At 41.5% G+C, this 16,638-nt stretch overlaps 1 protein-coding gene across 1 annotated transcript in view; it reads left to right on the forward strand.

Moving 5' to 3' along the window:
* Window positions 1–1,753: 1,753 nt before the first annotated feature.
* LOC113415419 (hexokinase HKDC1-like) overlaps window positions 1,754–16,638 on the forward strand; it is a 55,499-nt gene continuing 40,614 nt past the window's right edge. The window contains exons 1-3 of the mRNA XM_087964066.1: window positions 1,754–1,929; window positions 11,756–11,918; window positions 15,363–15,511. Coding sequence (XP_087820192.1) covers window positions 1,867–1,929; window positions 11,756–11,918; window positions 15,363–15,511 — 375 coding nt within the window. The 5' untranslated portion in view covers window positions 1,754–1,866. The remainder of the gene's footprint in view (window positions 1,930–11,755; window positions 11,919–15,362; window positions 15,512–16,638) is intronic.

The raw sequence follows: 16,638 nt of genomic DNA on the forward strand, positions 1-16,638 counted from the left end.
ATATTGGAATGCTTGCAAATAGCTGCTCTCCACATGTCTTAAAGTTGGGACTAATTTCTGCAACACTGATAACAGTAGTATGTTTAGAGAGAGTGCTGTCATTGCGTCTTGTACATATCCAGTTGTGACTCGAACTAGCTCACCCCACAAGGATGGCATATTTAGGAACCTGGGCACCCTACTGCTCTCTTCCAGAGGCCATAAGAACAAAGAGAAGCATGTTTGATTGGCATGGTGATGTACTACTGTTGCCCAGTGATGGGAATATGAGGTCGCGGGTAGACAATGAATCTCTTGTCTGCAGGCAGTTGTGTGGCATGTAGAAAGAAAGCAGAGAACAAACTGAAATTATGTCTCTGCTGAGCCAAATGTCACTCTGAGGGAATGTTGAGATTATTTTACGCATCTTTTGTACCTAGACCCAGCTATCACAGGAAGTCTGGAGTCTTCTGGAGCAGGACTTTCTCCTAAGTCACTGGAATGCTTAATTGGGAAGCATCGTTTGCCTTGACTTGCCAATGTCTAGAACCATGTTTTTCAACCTTAGCAAACTTTAAGATGTTTGGACTTCCCCATGTTGGCTGTGGAGCTCTGGGAACTGAAGTCCACACATCTTAAAAAGTTGTCAGCGTTGAAAAACCGATCTAAAGCAATGCAAAGCAACATCTATGCCCTCAACTGTCTGTATCCAAAGGGTTATTTTGAGGGGCAATACATATGTGAATACATACAGGGACGGACATCTGAATAGTGGGGTTCAAGATGGCAGCCATGTTTGTGTGATCAAAACCTGGCCTCTTTTAATACATGTGCTGCCCAGGGGACAGGTACAAAAATGGGACGGGGGCTTCAAGGGTGCAGTTGCAGCTTCCATCTTGACTTTTTCAACCCCTTCTGCAAACCCTTGGAAAAGACATGCAATCACAGTTTTAATAATGCTCACTTAGATGACGGCCATGCCTGATTTCAAAGACTAATGTGGGTTTGGTTTTGGCTTTTGTTTTGCAGCTAATCCCAAACTTAAAAAGCCATGTGCTGGTCCCCATGCTGGCTTGGGATGAGGGATATTGTAGTGCAACATATCAGTTTGGGGAAACCTGACCAGGCACACTTAACCAGTTCTATGCCTCCTTAAGTTCAACAGGTCCTCAAAGCAGCATTCACAGAGTTAATCTTTGTGGTATTTCACTTCACAACCTTCCCTGGGAAATCTTCCTCCTCAGCAGAGATGGTGGCTAATCATTAAGATCCACCACAGAAAAAAAAAACCCACCATAAAACAATGCAAAGAGGTGGGGGGGGGGAACAAAACCATCTCCAACCTACCCCATTTTACAGTGCTAGAGGGAAGGCAAAAGAAGAGAGGAAAAAAAACGGGAAGGTCCTACATTCACAAGATCTGTCTCCCCTCTCAATGTTTCGGATTCAATAATACCCATTGAGGTGTCTTGTTTTCATTGCAGTTGGATGAAAAACTCGACAGCTGGACGTGTGCCACCCTAAGGAAATTCGTGCTGGGTTTGGGTGAAACGAGGGATATCTCATAGCAACTGGGATTGTTCTAAAGTAAAACATTGCCAAGTTGGGCCTGTAAATAACCATCCTTTTTTTTTTTCCCCTTCTCGCCTCTTGGCAGTTTGCCATCTGCTCAGCATTATACGGTACCCAGGGGTGGGAGGGGAGCAGCGAAAGGCGCTGGAAGCTTAATCATTGAACCATGCAGAAGGATTGGCTTTACTTCAGCTCCGCTGCTCTGGAGACTCATCGGAGAAATGGCTGGGTGGTAGGATCCTGCTGGCTTCTTCAGTATATCAGTTCCAGCTTTGGCCTCAGGAACTTGCTGTAAACACCGAACTACTAGCAAACATGCTCGCGGTGCACCTTGTGGCCTTTTATTTCACAAAGCTAAAAGAAGATCAGATCAAAAAGGTAAGAAGATCTGGTTGTGCGGCTCTCTGGGGGCAAAAGGGGAATGCTGCATTCTAAGTGGACCTGTTGCTAATCAATGCTAGTAGAGAGAGAGTTTATATACAGCCCTGTATATAATAACTTTCATTTATTAACTTTATAATCCAGCCAGCCTCATTGCCACTCTTGGGTGGCTTACAACTTGCATAAATAAACTGAACTAAGAATTGCAATATATATGTGCTTTTTAAAAAAATCCCAACAGGTTGTGCATAAAATTCAGAAGTCTCAACTAAAAAGATTCCCTGATGTAGAAGATGATTTAGTAACTTGACATTCTAGGGCGCGCTCATATTTGCTTACTGATTTTATTACGAAACAAGGTGTGCCGTAAGCTACGCACACCAAATTTAGTGTGCCATTCCTAAAGCCACATTAAAATATATGATCTTATCCTCAGCTGAAACTTATTTTATCCATTTTATCCAGAAGCAAAATACAGTCAAAAAGCAGCAGCAGTTGTCATGAAGCCGTGATAGAACTCTCCCTAACGTTTTGTGTAATAAATATCTTTTTTAAAAAATGTGAGACAGGAAGGTTCAGTTCCTATGGGTTACTTCTCACGCCTTCATCGATCGGTGTAACGTTTTCAGTCTTATATTTAAATGAATCATTACCTGAGATGAAAATAAATCAAGATTAGGAGAGACCACTGAATCTCTTTCCATAGCTAAATGTTACAGCAATAAAACTGGAGGCCCTTTCATCAAATGCCCTATAATTTTATTCAACGGGGGGGGGGGAGTTCTAAACTCCCCATTTATGACCCTGTAATCCCATCATTAGGGGTAGAGTTGGTGCACCTGGATGGAGCTGAGTGTTATTCCAACCTGTGGTTTCCTGGGTCTGTTCTTGCCCTTCAATCACTTAGGGGTTTCTGCTCTTCTGCCTTGTAATCTTGGGGCCATCACCTGGAAGGAATTCCTACAACCATGAGAAGTTTGTCATGCAGACTTCCAACCTTCGTAAAGGAAGCACTGAAATGAAGCTATTCTACCACCTTAATTTGGAATTGATAATGATTTCTGGGTTTTTCCACTATGCCCCCAACAGCGCTTGGTTCTGATGGCACCCTCCCGAGCATTCTTAAGGGCTCAGACATGACTGCTTAACATCCTAGCAGAAAATGGAACGGAGATTCTTAAATTGGCCTCAGTCCCAGTGGACTGGACGGTTGCCTATGAAACTAATTCTTGAAGAGGGCCCCAAAAGAAGAGATTCAAACTAATTGGACCAAGTAGGTGGAAGTGGAAAGCTGAGAGGAAAGAATGAAGCACATTGTATACAGGAACCAACCTTGCTGGCTGGCTGGTGGGAAATCTGCAAAAGTCCATCTTACTTATCAAATTTCTGCACCTTTTTTTCCCTCTTTTTTACAAAGTCAGCAGACATGTAGAGGAGGTGATTCCCTACTGACACTGAATTTTGGAGAAGACTTTAAGAACCTTTCACATCTAAACAGGCCCAGGTCCTCTTGTTAACCCAGTCACAAAGGAGAAGCAAAGAGTAGAAACAAATGGCAAATTTTCTCAGTGGAAGGAAGGAAGGAAGGAAGAAGTCAAGTAGTGAATTCCTTGGTTCTCTCTCTGAGCGCAATTACTTGCTTGCAGATGTTTCATGACTGGACAAGACAACACCTTCAGTGCTGAAGAGAGATTAAAAGAAAATTTAGAGAGCACAAAGTTCCCCACAGTTCAACTCTGAGCTACATTTATTCTTTTCTATTGGTTTTGATTCTCTCAAAGAAGCTTTCTAACTTGTTCGTAAAGGTTCTTCATTAGGGCCAGAAAGTAAATTGGCTGAGCTTGAACACACAGTAATACTAAACTATTCAAAAGTGACTATGAAGGGCTCCTAGTGGTTCTCTAAACTGAGGGAATGATCAAATGGCAAATACTATTCACTTTTTGAGTGTGAAGGGGTGCATGTTGGAACAAACCACCCTCAAACTTCACTTATATACCAATGGGGCTAAGTGGTCAGTTACTACCAGGAAAAAGATGACGTGGTCATACTGAGTGATGGAGGATGTAGACTCAGTGTGCAGTATTCTGTGAAAAGGTCAGTCCCTTGCAAAGGATCAATACGAAAATAACTGGAAATAATGTCATCATTATAATGAGGTTACACAAATCTACAGTACATTCACATCTGAAACTGCCATTGACAACAAGTGGGGACAGCATACCTGCACATACCAGGTGTGGAGAACGGTGGCAAGAGAGGACCATATCTGCTAATGAACACCCCAGAAGCATATAATGGCCACTGTGAGAAACAAAGTAAGATAAACCTTGGCTTGACCTAGCAGGTTTCCTTATGTTCTTGACTTCATTCATGGACTTCAACCAGAATATTTAGGAAATACTTGCATACTTAAGAAATAGCCCACAACACTCAAAACAACTCAATGAGTAAACTGATTACATTAATAAGTAGTTTAAAAAAGATAGATTCAGTGAGATCAGGTGGTCCACCTGTTTGTCTAGATCTTGGCTCCATGTTTGAGAAGGTCCACTAGAAGAAAATCTCTTCTGGGCCTCCTTCTATGTAGATGAACTTAAGATGGGTTCTCTAAGGCAGCGGTCCCCAACATTCCCAGTTCCACAGATCACCGGTGGAAGGGGGGATGGGATGGTTTCATGCACACAACCTAATCCCTGCGCATGCACAAATGGAGCTTTGCGCACTTGCCCGTTTGTGTGGCTTGGTTCCCAATGGGCTGCGGACCAGTACCGGTCTGAGGATCGGAGGTTAGGGACTCCTCTCTGGGGGATAATTTTATTAATCCAACTGCCAGCAGTGTGGTAACTGGGACTCACTATTGTAATTTCACGTTCCATAGTGTGCCAATCTGCACTTCACCAGAGTTATTAGAGGACATTCAACAATGTCTCTAAGATCTAAAACCAAAATGCAGAATATGAATCTTAATGTGGCTGGACACTTGTGGATAAACCAATATTCCCAACCTATTGCTTTTCAGATGTGGAACTAAAACCTCCAAGCAAGTATGGACCATTGCTGGCTAATCTGGATTCTTTTCACAGCCCATCTAAGATATATTATTCTGTGCTAAATCTACCTCATGTGTACCACATGAATCTACCTCAAAACTTTAGAAGGACCCTTCATTTTAGCATCCTTTCTTTTTAGCCTGACTATATCAGTAATTCAAACATTATCAGTTAGTCATACAGAATTTTATTTATTAAGATTAACTTAAATTAATTCTAACTGCAAATTAATTCTAGGAAAATTAAGATATTTCCATTCTTTCCTCCCCCATGTAGAATTTGCTTTGTTCCAAAGATGGCTACTCACACTGTAGAGAAATTACACAAATGCCCTTTCCCAGTAGTATTAACCACTGGAGAACAAAGATGCTGCTGTAGAAGCATAATGAAGCTTGTCATTCAGAACAATGAGCAACAAAGGGTCATTGTTGGGGCCAGTATTTTCTATAATGTGTAAGTCAGGTCATCCTCTTCTTTGACCCCAATAAAGTTTATGAAGATGTCCGAGTTGATTCTCTTCCAAATTCTTTCCAGGATTTTGTAAAGTTTGACAGAACTACACATATTAATACAGTTGACCAAACCTGAAGCCTACTCTTTACTTTACAGAACAAACCATTTATACTCAAAACACACTGACGATGTCTCCTTGAATGGTGACAAAATGTTTGCAACCCAATTGCCAAGCTCGGAGCTCAAACCAACAGCCTAACTTCTAACCTGAACTACTAATACTCAAACACATTTCAACCATTTATTTTATTTGGAAACCTAGATATTTTGTACCACTTCAGGAAATATTTTTCTTCTGAAGTTAATTTTAAACAGTGAAAGTGATGTGATTGATGTGTGGATAAAGAATTAGATCTCCACCTTCAATTTCACCATGGCTCTAACTGGAATCACACCCCTCTTAATTCTAAAAAACACAGTCTGATTTCTGGAGAAAAAAAATCCATATGTGGACACTCGCGCCTCAGTCTTGACCTATTTCCCAACAGTTTTTGCTTGCCTCCTCAACTCATCGTTAATAGTAGTCTTACTGTAATTTTTGTTACTTAGCCACATTCATATACTCCAAGATAGTCAGATCTATCTTCTCCCCCTTCCAAATCCCTATTATAAAAGTTAGAACCTCTTCTGTCCATTATTTGCTCTTGGGATTGGATCGGATTTTCAAGTGCTGCCATTTCAGGTTTGTCTTTAAAAACCACTCCCTCTCAAAACTTACTTCGGCAGTACAAAGGGGATTAAGGATAAATCCAAGATTGCAGTCTTAAACTTTTGTTCTGGGGAAATCAACAGGCCATTTCACAAGTCTATGGGTAATGTGTAAACTCTGCTACGTGTAGAAAGTTTAAGTATTGCATACTATGGGCATGGCTAACAAAAACTACAAGCCTGTAGGTAATGTCTAAACTGCTACGTGTAGAAAGTTTAAGTATTGCATACTATGGGCATGGCTAACAAAAACTACAAGCCGCTGAAAAGAACTCACTATCAAATAGCTGGTAATCTCTTTGATTAGCAGAGAACAAAGATCTCTCTTCATTGTTTCTAAAACCAGAAGTTGAGGATTTTTGATCCCCAAAAATCAAATCATAATTACTATTTTCAATGCAGAAAACATTCAGGCCAACTGATAAGAACAGCTTTATTTTAAAGGTTTACTTTCCCAGGTTTCAGTTATTATTAACACTGGAAATGGAAGGCATGAATTTGTGCTCACATCACCTTTCCTTAATCTGAGTTTCCAGAAAGGGTCAAAGGGTTGAAGACAAAGACAATACAAATGTTAGCTTTTTGATCACAGAGATAGTTGTGTTTTGTCAATCCAGGGATAGGCACAGACTCAAGTGTGTAGTATCAGCTTCTCCCCACCTTATACGTAGGAGGCATAAGAGGTCGCTACTCTGAGTCAGGGTGTGCATGAAACCAAATTGTAAAAGTAAGCTGTGTGTAACAGAACTCATTCAGACAGACATGATATTATTCCGATTAAAATCGAATTCGATTTTTTGGCGGGCGGGCGGGCGGCAGCGCGAGCTGAGCCCGGGCGGGCGGCGCGAGCGGTGGGCGGCGCGAGCTGAGCCCGGGTGGGTGGCGGGCGGTGGGCGGCGGAGCGGCGGGCGGCGCGAGCTGAGCCTGGGCGGGCGGGCGGGCGGCGAGCGGGCGGGCGGCGCGAGGGCGGGTGGTGGGGGTCTCTTTGGCCGGCCCCAATTTTTTTTTCAGAGGGGAATATCATGCCTGTTCAGAGAAGCCACCCATATCTGCAAAGTTGAATCTGATTCAGAGAAACTCAAAAAGTAAGGTTTAGGCAAGAAAAACTAAATGTACAGGAATAGATAAGATGAAACCTGGCTCAACTATGAGAGGGATCTTGGAGTTCTAGTGGACAGTCACTTAAATATGAGCCACCAGTGTGCGGTAGCAGCCAAAAAACCCAATGTAATCCTAGGTTGCCTTAACAGAGAGATAGAATTAGAATCATGTGGAGTATTAGTACTGCTGTATAAAACTTTAATAAGATCACACTTAGAATGTTGCATTCAGTTTTGGTCTCCATATTATAAAAAAGATTTTGAGTCTCTGGAAAGAGTGCAGAGAAGAGCAACAAAGAGGATTAGGGGACTGGAGGCTAAACCCTATGAAGAAAGGTTGCAGGAATGGGGCCCGTCTAGTCTAGTGAAATGAAGGATGAGGGGAGACATGCTAGCAGTGTTTCAATATTTGAGAGAAGAATAAGCAAGGGAGAAAGGGGACGAGAAGCCTCAATAGTAGAGAGCAAGATGTAAAGAAACAAGAGTTTTTTTAGAGATAATGGGTAAACTTTATTGATAAAGGGATTCTAAAGGTACATAAGATTGTTTTTTATATTTGTATTTAGAAATAATTTTAGAAAGTTGGAAATAATGTGTAATTTAAAGTGTGATAAAATGTTTAATATAACTTAGTGAAACTTGTCTTAAGAAAAGGGGAACATTTTATGAAATAAGGATTTGAGATATGATGGGGGGAAATAATGGTGGAAAATATAAGTATTTCCAAAAGGCATGTTATTTAATTGAAATGGATAAAATGGTTAAGATATAAAGGAGTTGGAGAGAAAGATACAAATGAATGTCAATATTAATTAGATAGTGTTATTTCAGTGGAAATTTTTTTTTGAAAGAGATTTGAAGTAGGAGAAGCAGGAATACCTTAATGAAATAATGATTTAAAATATGTGACGTGGGGGGGAATAATTATGGAAAGTAGGTGCTCCCACAAAAGTATGTTAATTAATTGAAAAGTAATGTGCTAAGTGTTTATGATATAAAAGAATATGAATATTAATGAATAGATTAGTATTGGTATTGATAATATTGTATAATTTTAGAATGTACCAAATAGGATCCCAATGTAAGTTAGGTATTTTATATTAAGTATTATAAATGTAGGGGAAAGAGGTAAAGGCGTCATACTCCAATTAGTGTACAGGAGAAGCTTTTTTTTAAAGAAGAAAGATAAATCGATAGCTGGAAATAAACAGACAAAGAATAATAAATATTATGATTTGAATTGAGATGAGATAAATAAAATAAAATTAAGAGAATCTAAGAGAGAGAAGAAGCTATATATAAAATTGAAAATGGTAATAATGATATGGAATGGCATATAAAATGAATATGAATTTGAGTTGGTGTCTGTACAGAGTTTTGACCCGGGATTAAGCAACTTTCAGAAAAGATGTTTTTTTTTTATGTTTATATGTTTTGTGTTCTTATGTGTTTATGTTTGAATGAGTTAATAAAACCTTGGAGAAAGGTTAGAAAAGGACAATGGAGAGAAAGATAGAAGAAAATAAAGCAAGTTAGAAAGGGAAAATATGTGATTGTAAGGAAATGTGTTAATGTTGTTAAACTTTCAAATAATTTTTAGAAATTTTTAGAAAAAAGGTTTTATGTTTATTTTGTATGTTTTGTATGCTTTTAAAAATTAATAAAATTTGTTTAAAAAAAAATATTTGAGGGGCTGCCACAAAAAAAGGGGGTGTCAACCTATTTTTCAAAGCACCTAAGGGCAGGACAAGAAGCAATGGGTGGAAACTAACCAAGGAGAGAAGCAACCTAGAGAACCAAGGAGAAATTTCCTGACAGTGAGAAAAATGAATCTGTGGAATGGCTGATTAATGGGTGATCCATCATTGGAGGCTTCTAAGAAAGGAATGGAGAACAATCTGTCTGAAATGGTGATGGCGAACCTATGGCAGCGTGCCACAGGTGGCACACAGAGCCGTTTGTACGGGCACCGGAGCCCCAGGCAAACTTACCTCAGTGCGCATGCGCACTGCGCCTCCCAGCTGTATTTCCGGAAATACTGGAAATGATGAAACAGGCCCGTTTTTCGGCCTCGAGCCTCTGGGAGCCCGAAAAAGGCCTCAAACAGGCTGAAAATCAGCTGGGAGGCACACGCATGCGCAGTGCAGGTCAGGGGGCGATGGGGGGATTGTGCACGCATGCGCAGGGGTGGAGGGGCATGCGCATTGTCTTTTGGGTGCTGGCACGCGAGCGCGCACACAATTGTTGGCACAGGAGCCCAAAAAGGTTAGCCACCGCTGGTATAGGGTTTCCTGCCTGAGAAGGATTTGGCCTCCAAGGTCTTATGTTATTCTGTAATTCTGCCTCCACCAGAAGTCATGATTCAATGTCCAGGAATATGCAAGGAGAAGGCTTTGGGGAAGTGGGGTGCTTAAAAAAGTCAAAATGGCAGCTACAACTATGTGATCAAAGCCCCACCATGTGTTATCTTGAGAATTTTCCCAATAAAAGGCAATATCTTTTCTAATAAGGTCCCAACAGTATCTGCTTCGTTTCTAACAATCCTTCTCTCACTCGTTCTCTCTGTGTAAGTACTGTAAATCCTTACAATTTGGCTTCAAAAGTAATGACAATGGATAAAATCATCCGAAATACAGTGTGAGTAAAAGTCATTGGCTGCATAACAGAATCTATTTATGAAATATCCAGATAGAGGAATTTCTAGGGACACCAGATATAATTTCCCCAATCCATCTTCTTTCCAAATACATTTGCACCCACAATGGCATTTCTCAGTCAGTAACGGACAGTTTTAAGTTAGCATTTTGACATGAGTGCTCCATGTTTCCAAGTACAAGGTAGGTGTGCTGCAGCTGTGGGCAACATTTAACTCACAACCTCTGGAGAGCTACCGTTTCCCCACTCTGGCACATAAACTTGCAGCGATTGTACTCTCTCATTAAGACAGAACCAAACAAATTCCTTGATGGGTAGCCCAGAATAAATATGCAAACTCTAGAAGACCAAGCATTATAAATCCCTGCCTGACAATAGACTTTGCTCCTTTTTAGGGATTGCTATTTGGTTAGGTAGGGGATTCCAAGGAGAAGATGTTGGAACTTGCCTACAGGAAGGAAAGCTATTCCCTCCATACTGAATAGGCTAAGCAAGCGCCCTTCCCTCACACATCATGAAAGATGCTGCCTTGCCACCAAACCTGAAGGAAAGTTCTTCTCCCAGTCCAGACTTAGCACCTCCATATGGTGTGCTTTCCACTTTTATCTGGACTTTCAAGCTGCAAAGTGCTTTGGGCCAGCTCTGCCTGAGCTGTTACAAATAAAAGGAAAAAGAAAAGAAAAAGAAACCACCAGTCTTGAGATTTTGAACTTGGACAACCTAGAACTACGCCGCCTACGGTTTGACTTAAGGATAGTTTATAAAATAATTTGCTTTAATGTACTACCAATCAATGACTTTTTCACGTTCAACTGTAACAATATAAGAGCACTCAACAGATACAAACTCAATGTAAACCAATGTAAACCAAACTTGATTGCAGAAAGTACGACTTCAGCAACAGAGTGGTCAATGCCTTGAACACACTACCAGACTCTTGTCACATCCCCAAACCCCCACTCCTTTGCTCTCAAACTAACCACTATTGACCTCACCTCATTCCTAAGAGGTCAGAAAGGGGCGTGCATAAAGTGCACAATCGTGCCTACCGTCCCTGTCCTATTGTCCCCAATTATTCGTACCCATTTCCTGTATTTATACTTATCTTGTAAGCTATTGACAAATAAACAAATAAATATAAAATAAATAAAATAAAATAAAATAAAATAAAATAAAATAATAAAATAAAATAAAATAAAATAAAATAAAATAAAATAAAATAAAATAAAATAAAATAAAATAAAATAATAAAATAAAATAAAATAAAATAAAATAAAATAAAATAAATAAAATAAAATAAAAATTGCCACAGATGGCATAAATGAAGTGGCTGTTTTTTGGGAAACCCCCTCCCCTTTTTCTTTCTTTCTCAGAATTAAAAGTAGTCAAGTTCTTTCCCACTTGTAATGCCTCCAGGGCCCTGAAAATTACAGTGTCAAAATGCATTAATTTTGGTACCCAAAATTAGCAGTACAATTTGGGGGCATTTTTGATGTTTTCAAAGAGGGAATGATGTTTTCAGGGTGGAAATGGAATACTTTGTTTTCTAGAAGCTTTTTTCCATTGATCTTCTGATTCACCCGATGGCATTTTCCATCTTCCCAAGGGTTGGGAGGTCTTCCATTTTTCTCCCCTTGTGTTCATTTATCTGGAGTTACATATTCACCCCCACAACAAGCACACATAGGTATATTCCCTACAAAAGTTCTATTGAGAGGGAGCAAGTGAGTGAGTGAGTGAGTGAAAGAGAGAGAAAGAGAACAATAACGAGTAGCTAGTATATTTTATTCCAAGGTTGATCGGTACCTATACCAGATGCGCCTTTCTGATGATATTTTACACGATGTGATGACTCGCTTCCAAGCAGAGATGGTGAAAGGTCTAGGAAGAGATACCAATCCAACAGCTGCAGTAAAAATGCTACCAACTTTTGTGAGGTCACTTCCTGATGGCTCAGGTAAGGCCTTTCTTTTGATCCAACAGGTATCCCCCAACTTACAATCATTCAATTAGAGACCATTCAAAGTTATTATGGCAGTTACAAGTTATGATGGGTCCTGGCACTTATGATTTGCTGCAAGCATCCCCAGTCATGTGATCAAAATTTGGGTGCTTGGCAATTGGCATGTATTTATAATGGTCCCGGTGTCCCAATAGGCAGGAGGCTTAAAGTTTCAGGTAGCTCCAACTTCATTGTTCTGGTTCTTAGAGCCTTTCCAGGTTACACTGGTAAAATCTGGCAGCACATTTTTGGTAGTACGCTATTGTTTTTTGCTGTTTTAGAAAAAAATAAGCTCTAAAATAGGGGTTCCCAACCTTTTCTATACTCCGCACCCCTAGGATGCTTCTGATATATTCTCGCACCTCTTACAAAATTAAATAATTACATCCACATAATTGTGCATATACACTTTTTAAATTTTAAAACTTCTAAACCCAAGTTTTTGTACCTCCTGGAACATCGTCTTACACCCTTGGTTGGGAACCCTGGCTCTAAAACAAGCTCTAAAATTCTGACATACTTAACACACTTAACTTTGGAATAATCAAAGCTCAACCCCAAACATTCAGGCCCCAACCCTTCTCTGTTGACATCCCTGCATCATGACCACATCCTCATTGTATCTGTCGTGGCTGCATCTCACCTATGCAAGCTTCCATGAGCTGACAGCCTGACATTAGCACCATTGGGGTGGGGGAGGGAAAGATTGGAACGCAAGGAAGAAGTGGGAGTGGGGTAGGGGGTGAAAGCCCAGATGAGCCTTGGGAGAAGCTACAACCACCCAAGGTCATTAATGAGATGCTGAGCTGGGAACTGACTACCTGTCTCCTGAGCAATATACAAGCACCTGATTGAACATTTGCAGATAACCAGAGGGGGTGGAGCGGGGAAGGGGGAGAGAGAAATTTTCACTGTGCTGTTTGCACGGAAAATCCTCCGATTCAGCTTACACTACCGTATTTGCCGGTGTATAAGACAACTTTTTGCCCTGAAAAACATGCCTCCAAGTGGGGGGTCGTCTTATCGCCGGTATATCCACTGCCGGCTTTTGGATGCTTGTGGGACGCAGCGCGGCGCCTCTGGCTTCCCGGATCCCCGCGTCGCTTCCGCCAAGAGCCTCCCGCGTCTCTGAATCAGGTTCGAATCCCGCTCGCCTCGCTCCGCCCGAGGCTGCAGCGACTGGGGAGCGAGCGTGGGTCGCTCCTGTCGCCCCAGGCAGGGCCATGTGAAGGCTGCCCGCCTTCCTGCTCCTCCCACGGCCCCTGGCACTCCGCCCTGCCGCTGCAGCCCCGGGAATTTCTGGAGGGCGTTTCCGGTGACCTCACTGGGATCGTTTGGCTGACCTAGCGGACACGTTGCAAGAGGACTCTGTTGCGGGAAAGCCCGAGGGACTCCGCCGGGAAGGGCCAGGGTTCTGGAGTAACGCCTGCCTACTCCGAGACACGCTCCTTTAGACAGTCCATCTAAGAGAGTTCAAACATCCTTCACTCCCAACACAGAATAACATACACACTGTGTAAATATTGGATGATTAGTTACGGGGGTGCGTCTTATACGCCGGGTCGTCTTATACGCCGGCAAATACGGTACTTTCTGTAACCATTAAGCTTCAGTAAAGTATCCTCGTGGCAAAACCAATGGCCAGGAGTTGTTCTTTGCTAGATGACTTGAGTGAGACAGTTGACAGTAGCTCACTACCGAGTCCTCGTTATAACGGATCCCTTGTTATAATGTCAGAGGGATCCTGCTATTCTTGGATTTGCAAAGTTGTTATAACTTTGCAAATCCAAGAATAGCAGGATCCCTCTGACATTAGAAGATCTTTACCCAATATTTATTTATTTATTATTTATTTATTTGTCAAGCAAGTATTAGGTAACAGGTATAAGTATAAACATGGTTATGAATACATGAAATGGATACGAATAAAAAAGAAACAATAGGACAGGGACAGTAGGCACGTTGGTGCACTTATGCACGCCCCCTACAGACCTCTTAGGAAAGGGGTGAGTCAATAGTAGACAGTCTTAAGGTTAAAGTTTTTGGGGTTTGGGGAAGAAACCACAGAGTCAGGTAGAGCTCAGGGCAGGGGTGGGATTCTACCAGTTTGCATCTATTCACTAGAACCGGTTGTTAACATTCTAAGCAGTTTGGAGAACCGGTTGTTAGAAGAAATTACTGGCCTAATCCTGTAAGGAAGGCAGAAAGGAAACATCCTGGTGTTGCTTACAGAAACTGCCTCTCCATTAACCCTTATTACATTCTTGGCAGGACTAGACTTCCTGCCTCAGGAACGTCTCTGGAGTTATTTTCCCTCCTTTGCTGGTACTTTGCTTGTGTGGAGTGACCATGCAAAGTTACAATGGCACTGAAAAAAGTGACTTATGACCGTTTTTCACACTTACGACTGTTGCAACATCCCCACAGTCACAAGAGGCCAGGCGAGGAGATGCGTGCCTCGATGTGAGTGATGTTGGGTTGGCCATGCCCAGCCAGTCACATGACCACCAAGCCATGCCCACCAACTAAGCCACGCCCACAGAACTGGTTGTTGAAAAATTTGAATCCCACCCCTGGCTCAAGGGTGTCAAACACAAGACCCAAGGGCTGCATCTGGCCCGCAATGTGGTCAGATCCGGCCCGTGCGGTCATCAATGAGAAGAGGAAACATCGGGCCAGAATGGCTTCAACACAGTCTACCCAGTATGAAGAGGAAACATGCCAGCAGTTGGGGAGTGGTGTCAAGCTGGCCACACTCACCCAGTTAATCACCTCCCCTGGCTCCCCTGAGGTCAACCACAGCCTTGATGCAACCCTCAATGAAATTGAGTTTGCACCCCTACAATAGTCTCAGATTATTTCTTGATATTATGACACTTTTAATATTTGTGATGAAAGTCCACAGTGAGGCTCTACTCGTAGTCTTGGGACAGTATTCACCTGATATATTCACAAGAAATTGGTCTTTAATGACACTTGTATGTCTTTATAGATAGCAATAGTACTCACTTATATACTACTTCACAGCCCTCTAAGCAGTTTACAAAGTCAGCGTATCGCTCCCAGCAATCTGGGTCCTTATTTTACCCACCTCAGAACGATGGAAGGTTGAATCAACCTTGAGCCGTTGAGAATCGAACTGCTGGTAGTCAGCAGAATTAGCCTGCAATACTACATTCTAACCACTGTGCCACCACAGCTCATGTTTTTGGAGACTAAATGTTGTACTGAAGGCTAAATGTGGGCTCATGTGTTTGTAGACTAGAGGTTCTTCAAACATGGCTGCATCCAATAGCCGTATCCAATCTCTGTATTAAAAAACTATTGAGGCTCATGAAGCATCATTTGGCAAGAATTTGCAGAGGAATTAATCATTACTCACTATTACTTCCATTACAGAAAAGGGAGAATTCCTAGCTTTGGACTTGGGTGGTTCCAAATTTAAAGTCCTGCACGTTAAAGTAGCCGAAGAAGGAAAACAACATGTACAAATGGATAGTCAGTTCTACCCAACACCTAAAGAAATCATACAAGGAAGTGGAACAGATGTAAGTACCGTATCATTTTGAGATTTGTATCCCTTTGCGATTTGCTCGTATGGATTTTGAGGCATGTCATAAATGAACATCGCATCCTACAACTTCTTGTTTAATCGTTGCAAATTCTGGAACTTTCAACAGAATTTGCTGCATTCAACTCAGTGGATGATAGGTATCTGCAAATTGATTTCCTAAATCTGTGAATTCTAGTCCCTGTGGTTTTACAGATTAATTTATCAAACCCTTCCCTGGATAGCAAAATCATGAAATCTCTAGTATATTTTCAGTCTCAGCCCCTTAAGATGTACGAAGTTCAGCTCCCAGAAATCCCCACATCTTAAAGGGGCTGAGATTGAAAAACATTGCTTATGGGGAGGGTGGTCTGAGTTAACAACTCTTTCTCTCTGGTTGGAAAGCTCAAATAAGGAAGGTTCAAGACCAAACATAGTGTCAGTTCTGCCATCTTCGGGTTGGTGCCTTGCCAGCATCCTGCCATCAAAAGCTAGTGGGGAGGGGGTGAGGGGACGATGACAAATGAGCAATAAACAAGCATGGGGAATGTGATGGAAAATAGGGAGGGGGGATTTCAGTTTGATGAAGACCGGGAAAGCACAGAACCAGTTTGTTCCAGTATTCAAGGCCATGCACCCTGAGAATGGAATGTGGATTGTCCCAAACATCTTGGCGATTCTCAAAACACCTATGAATGAAGAGGGCTGGGATGAGGGGGGAAATTTGTATCCTTTTGCACAGGAATCTTAGTTCTAGCCTGATTTTACTGCAACCAGCAACCTTCGGTAAAAGAGCCTGACTTCACTCTAATGGAGTTGAAGGACTTTCTTTCCTAAGGCATCTGGCTGGAGTAGGTCTGACACATAGATTTCCCCTCTATATTAGCATTGCAGTTTGCAGAATTCCTGATGGCTACAAATTCTGAGAGATTACAGCCCCAAACACTTGGAGGTTGAGTTTGAGAATAAATATTATTTTTTATTGAAATGGTAACAAATTAGTTACACTGATGTAAGAAGACATTTTAGCTGGCGTGCATGCTTAAGAAAAAGAACTATCTATATAGATAATTGATAATATTTACCTCTTCTTCAGTGTGAGCTGCTTAGAATCTTTATTTGAAA

This window comes from Notechis scutatus, chromosome 4 (assembly GCF_049901735.1).
Source record: "Notechis scutatus isolate UNSWTSFEM ecotype Mainland chromosome 4, rNotScu1.2, whole genome shotgun sequence".
NCBI classification, from domain to species: Eukaryota; Metazoa; Chordata; class Lepidosauria; order Squamata; family Elapidae; genus Notechis; species Notechis scutatus.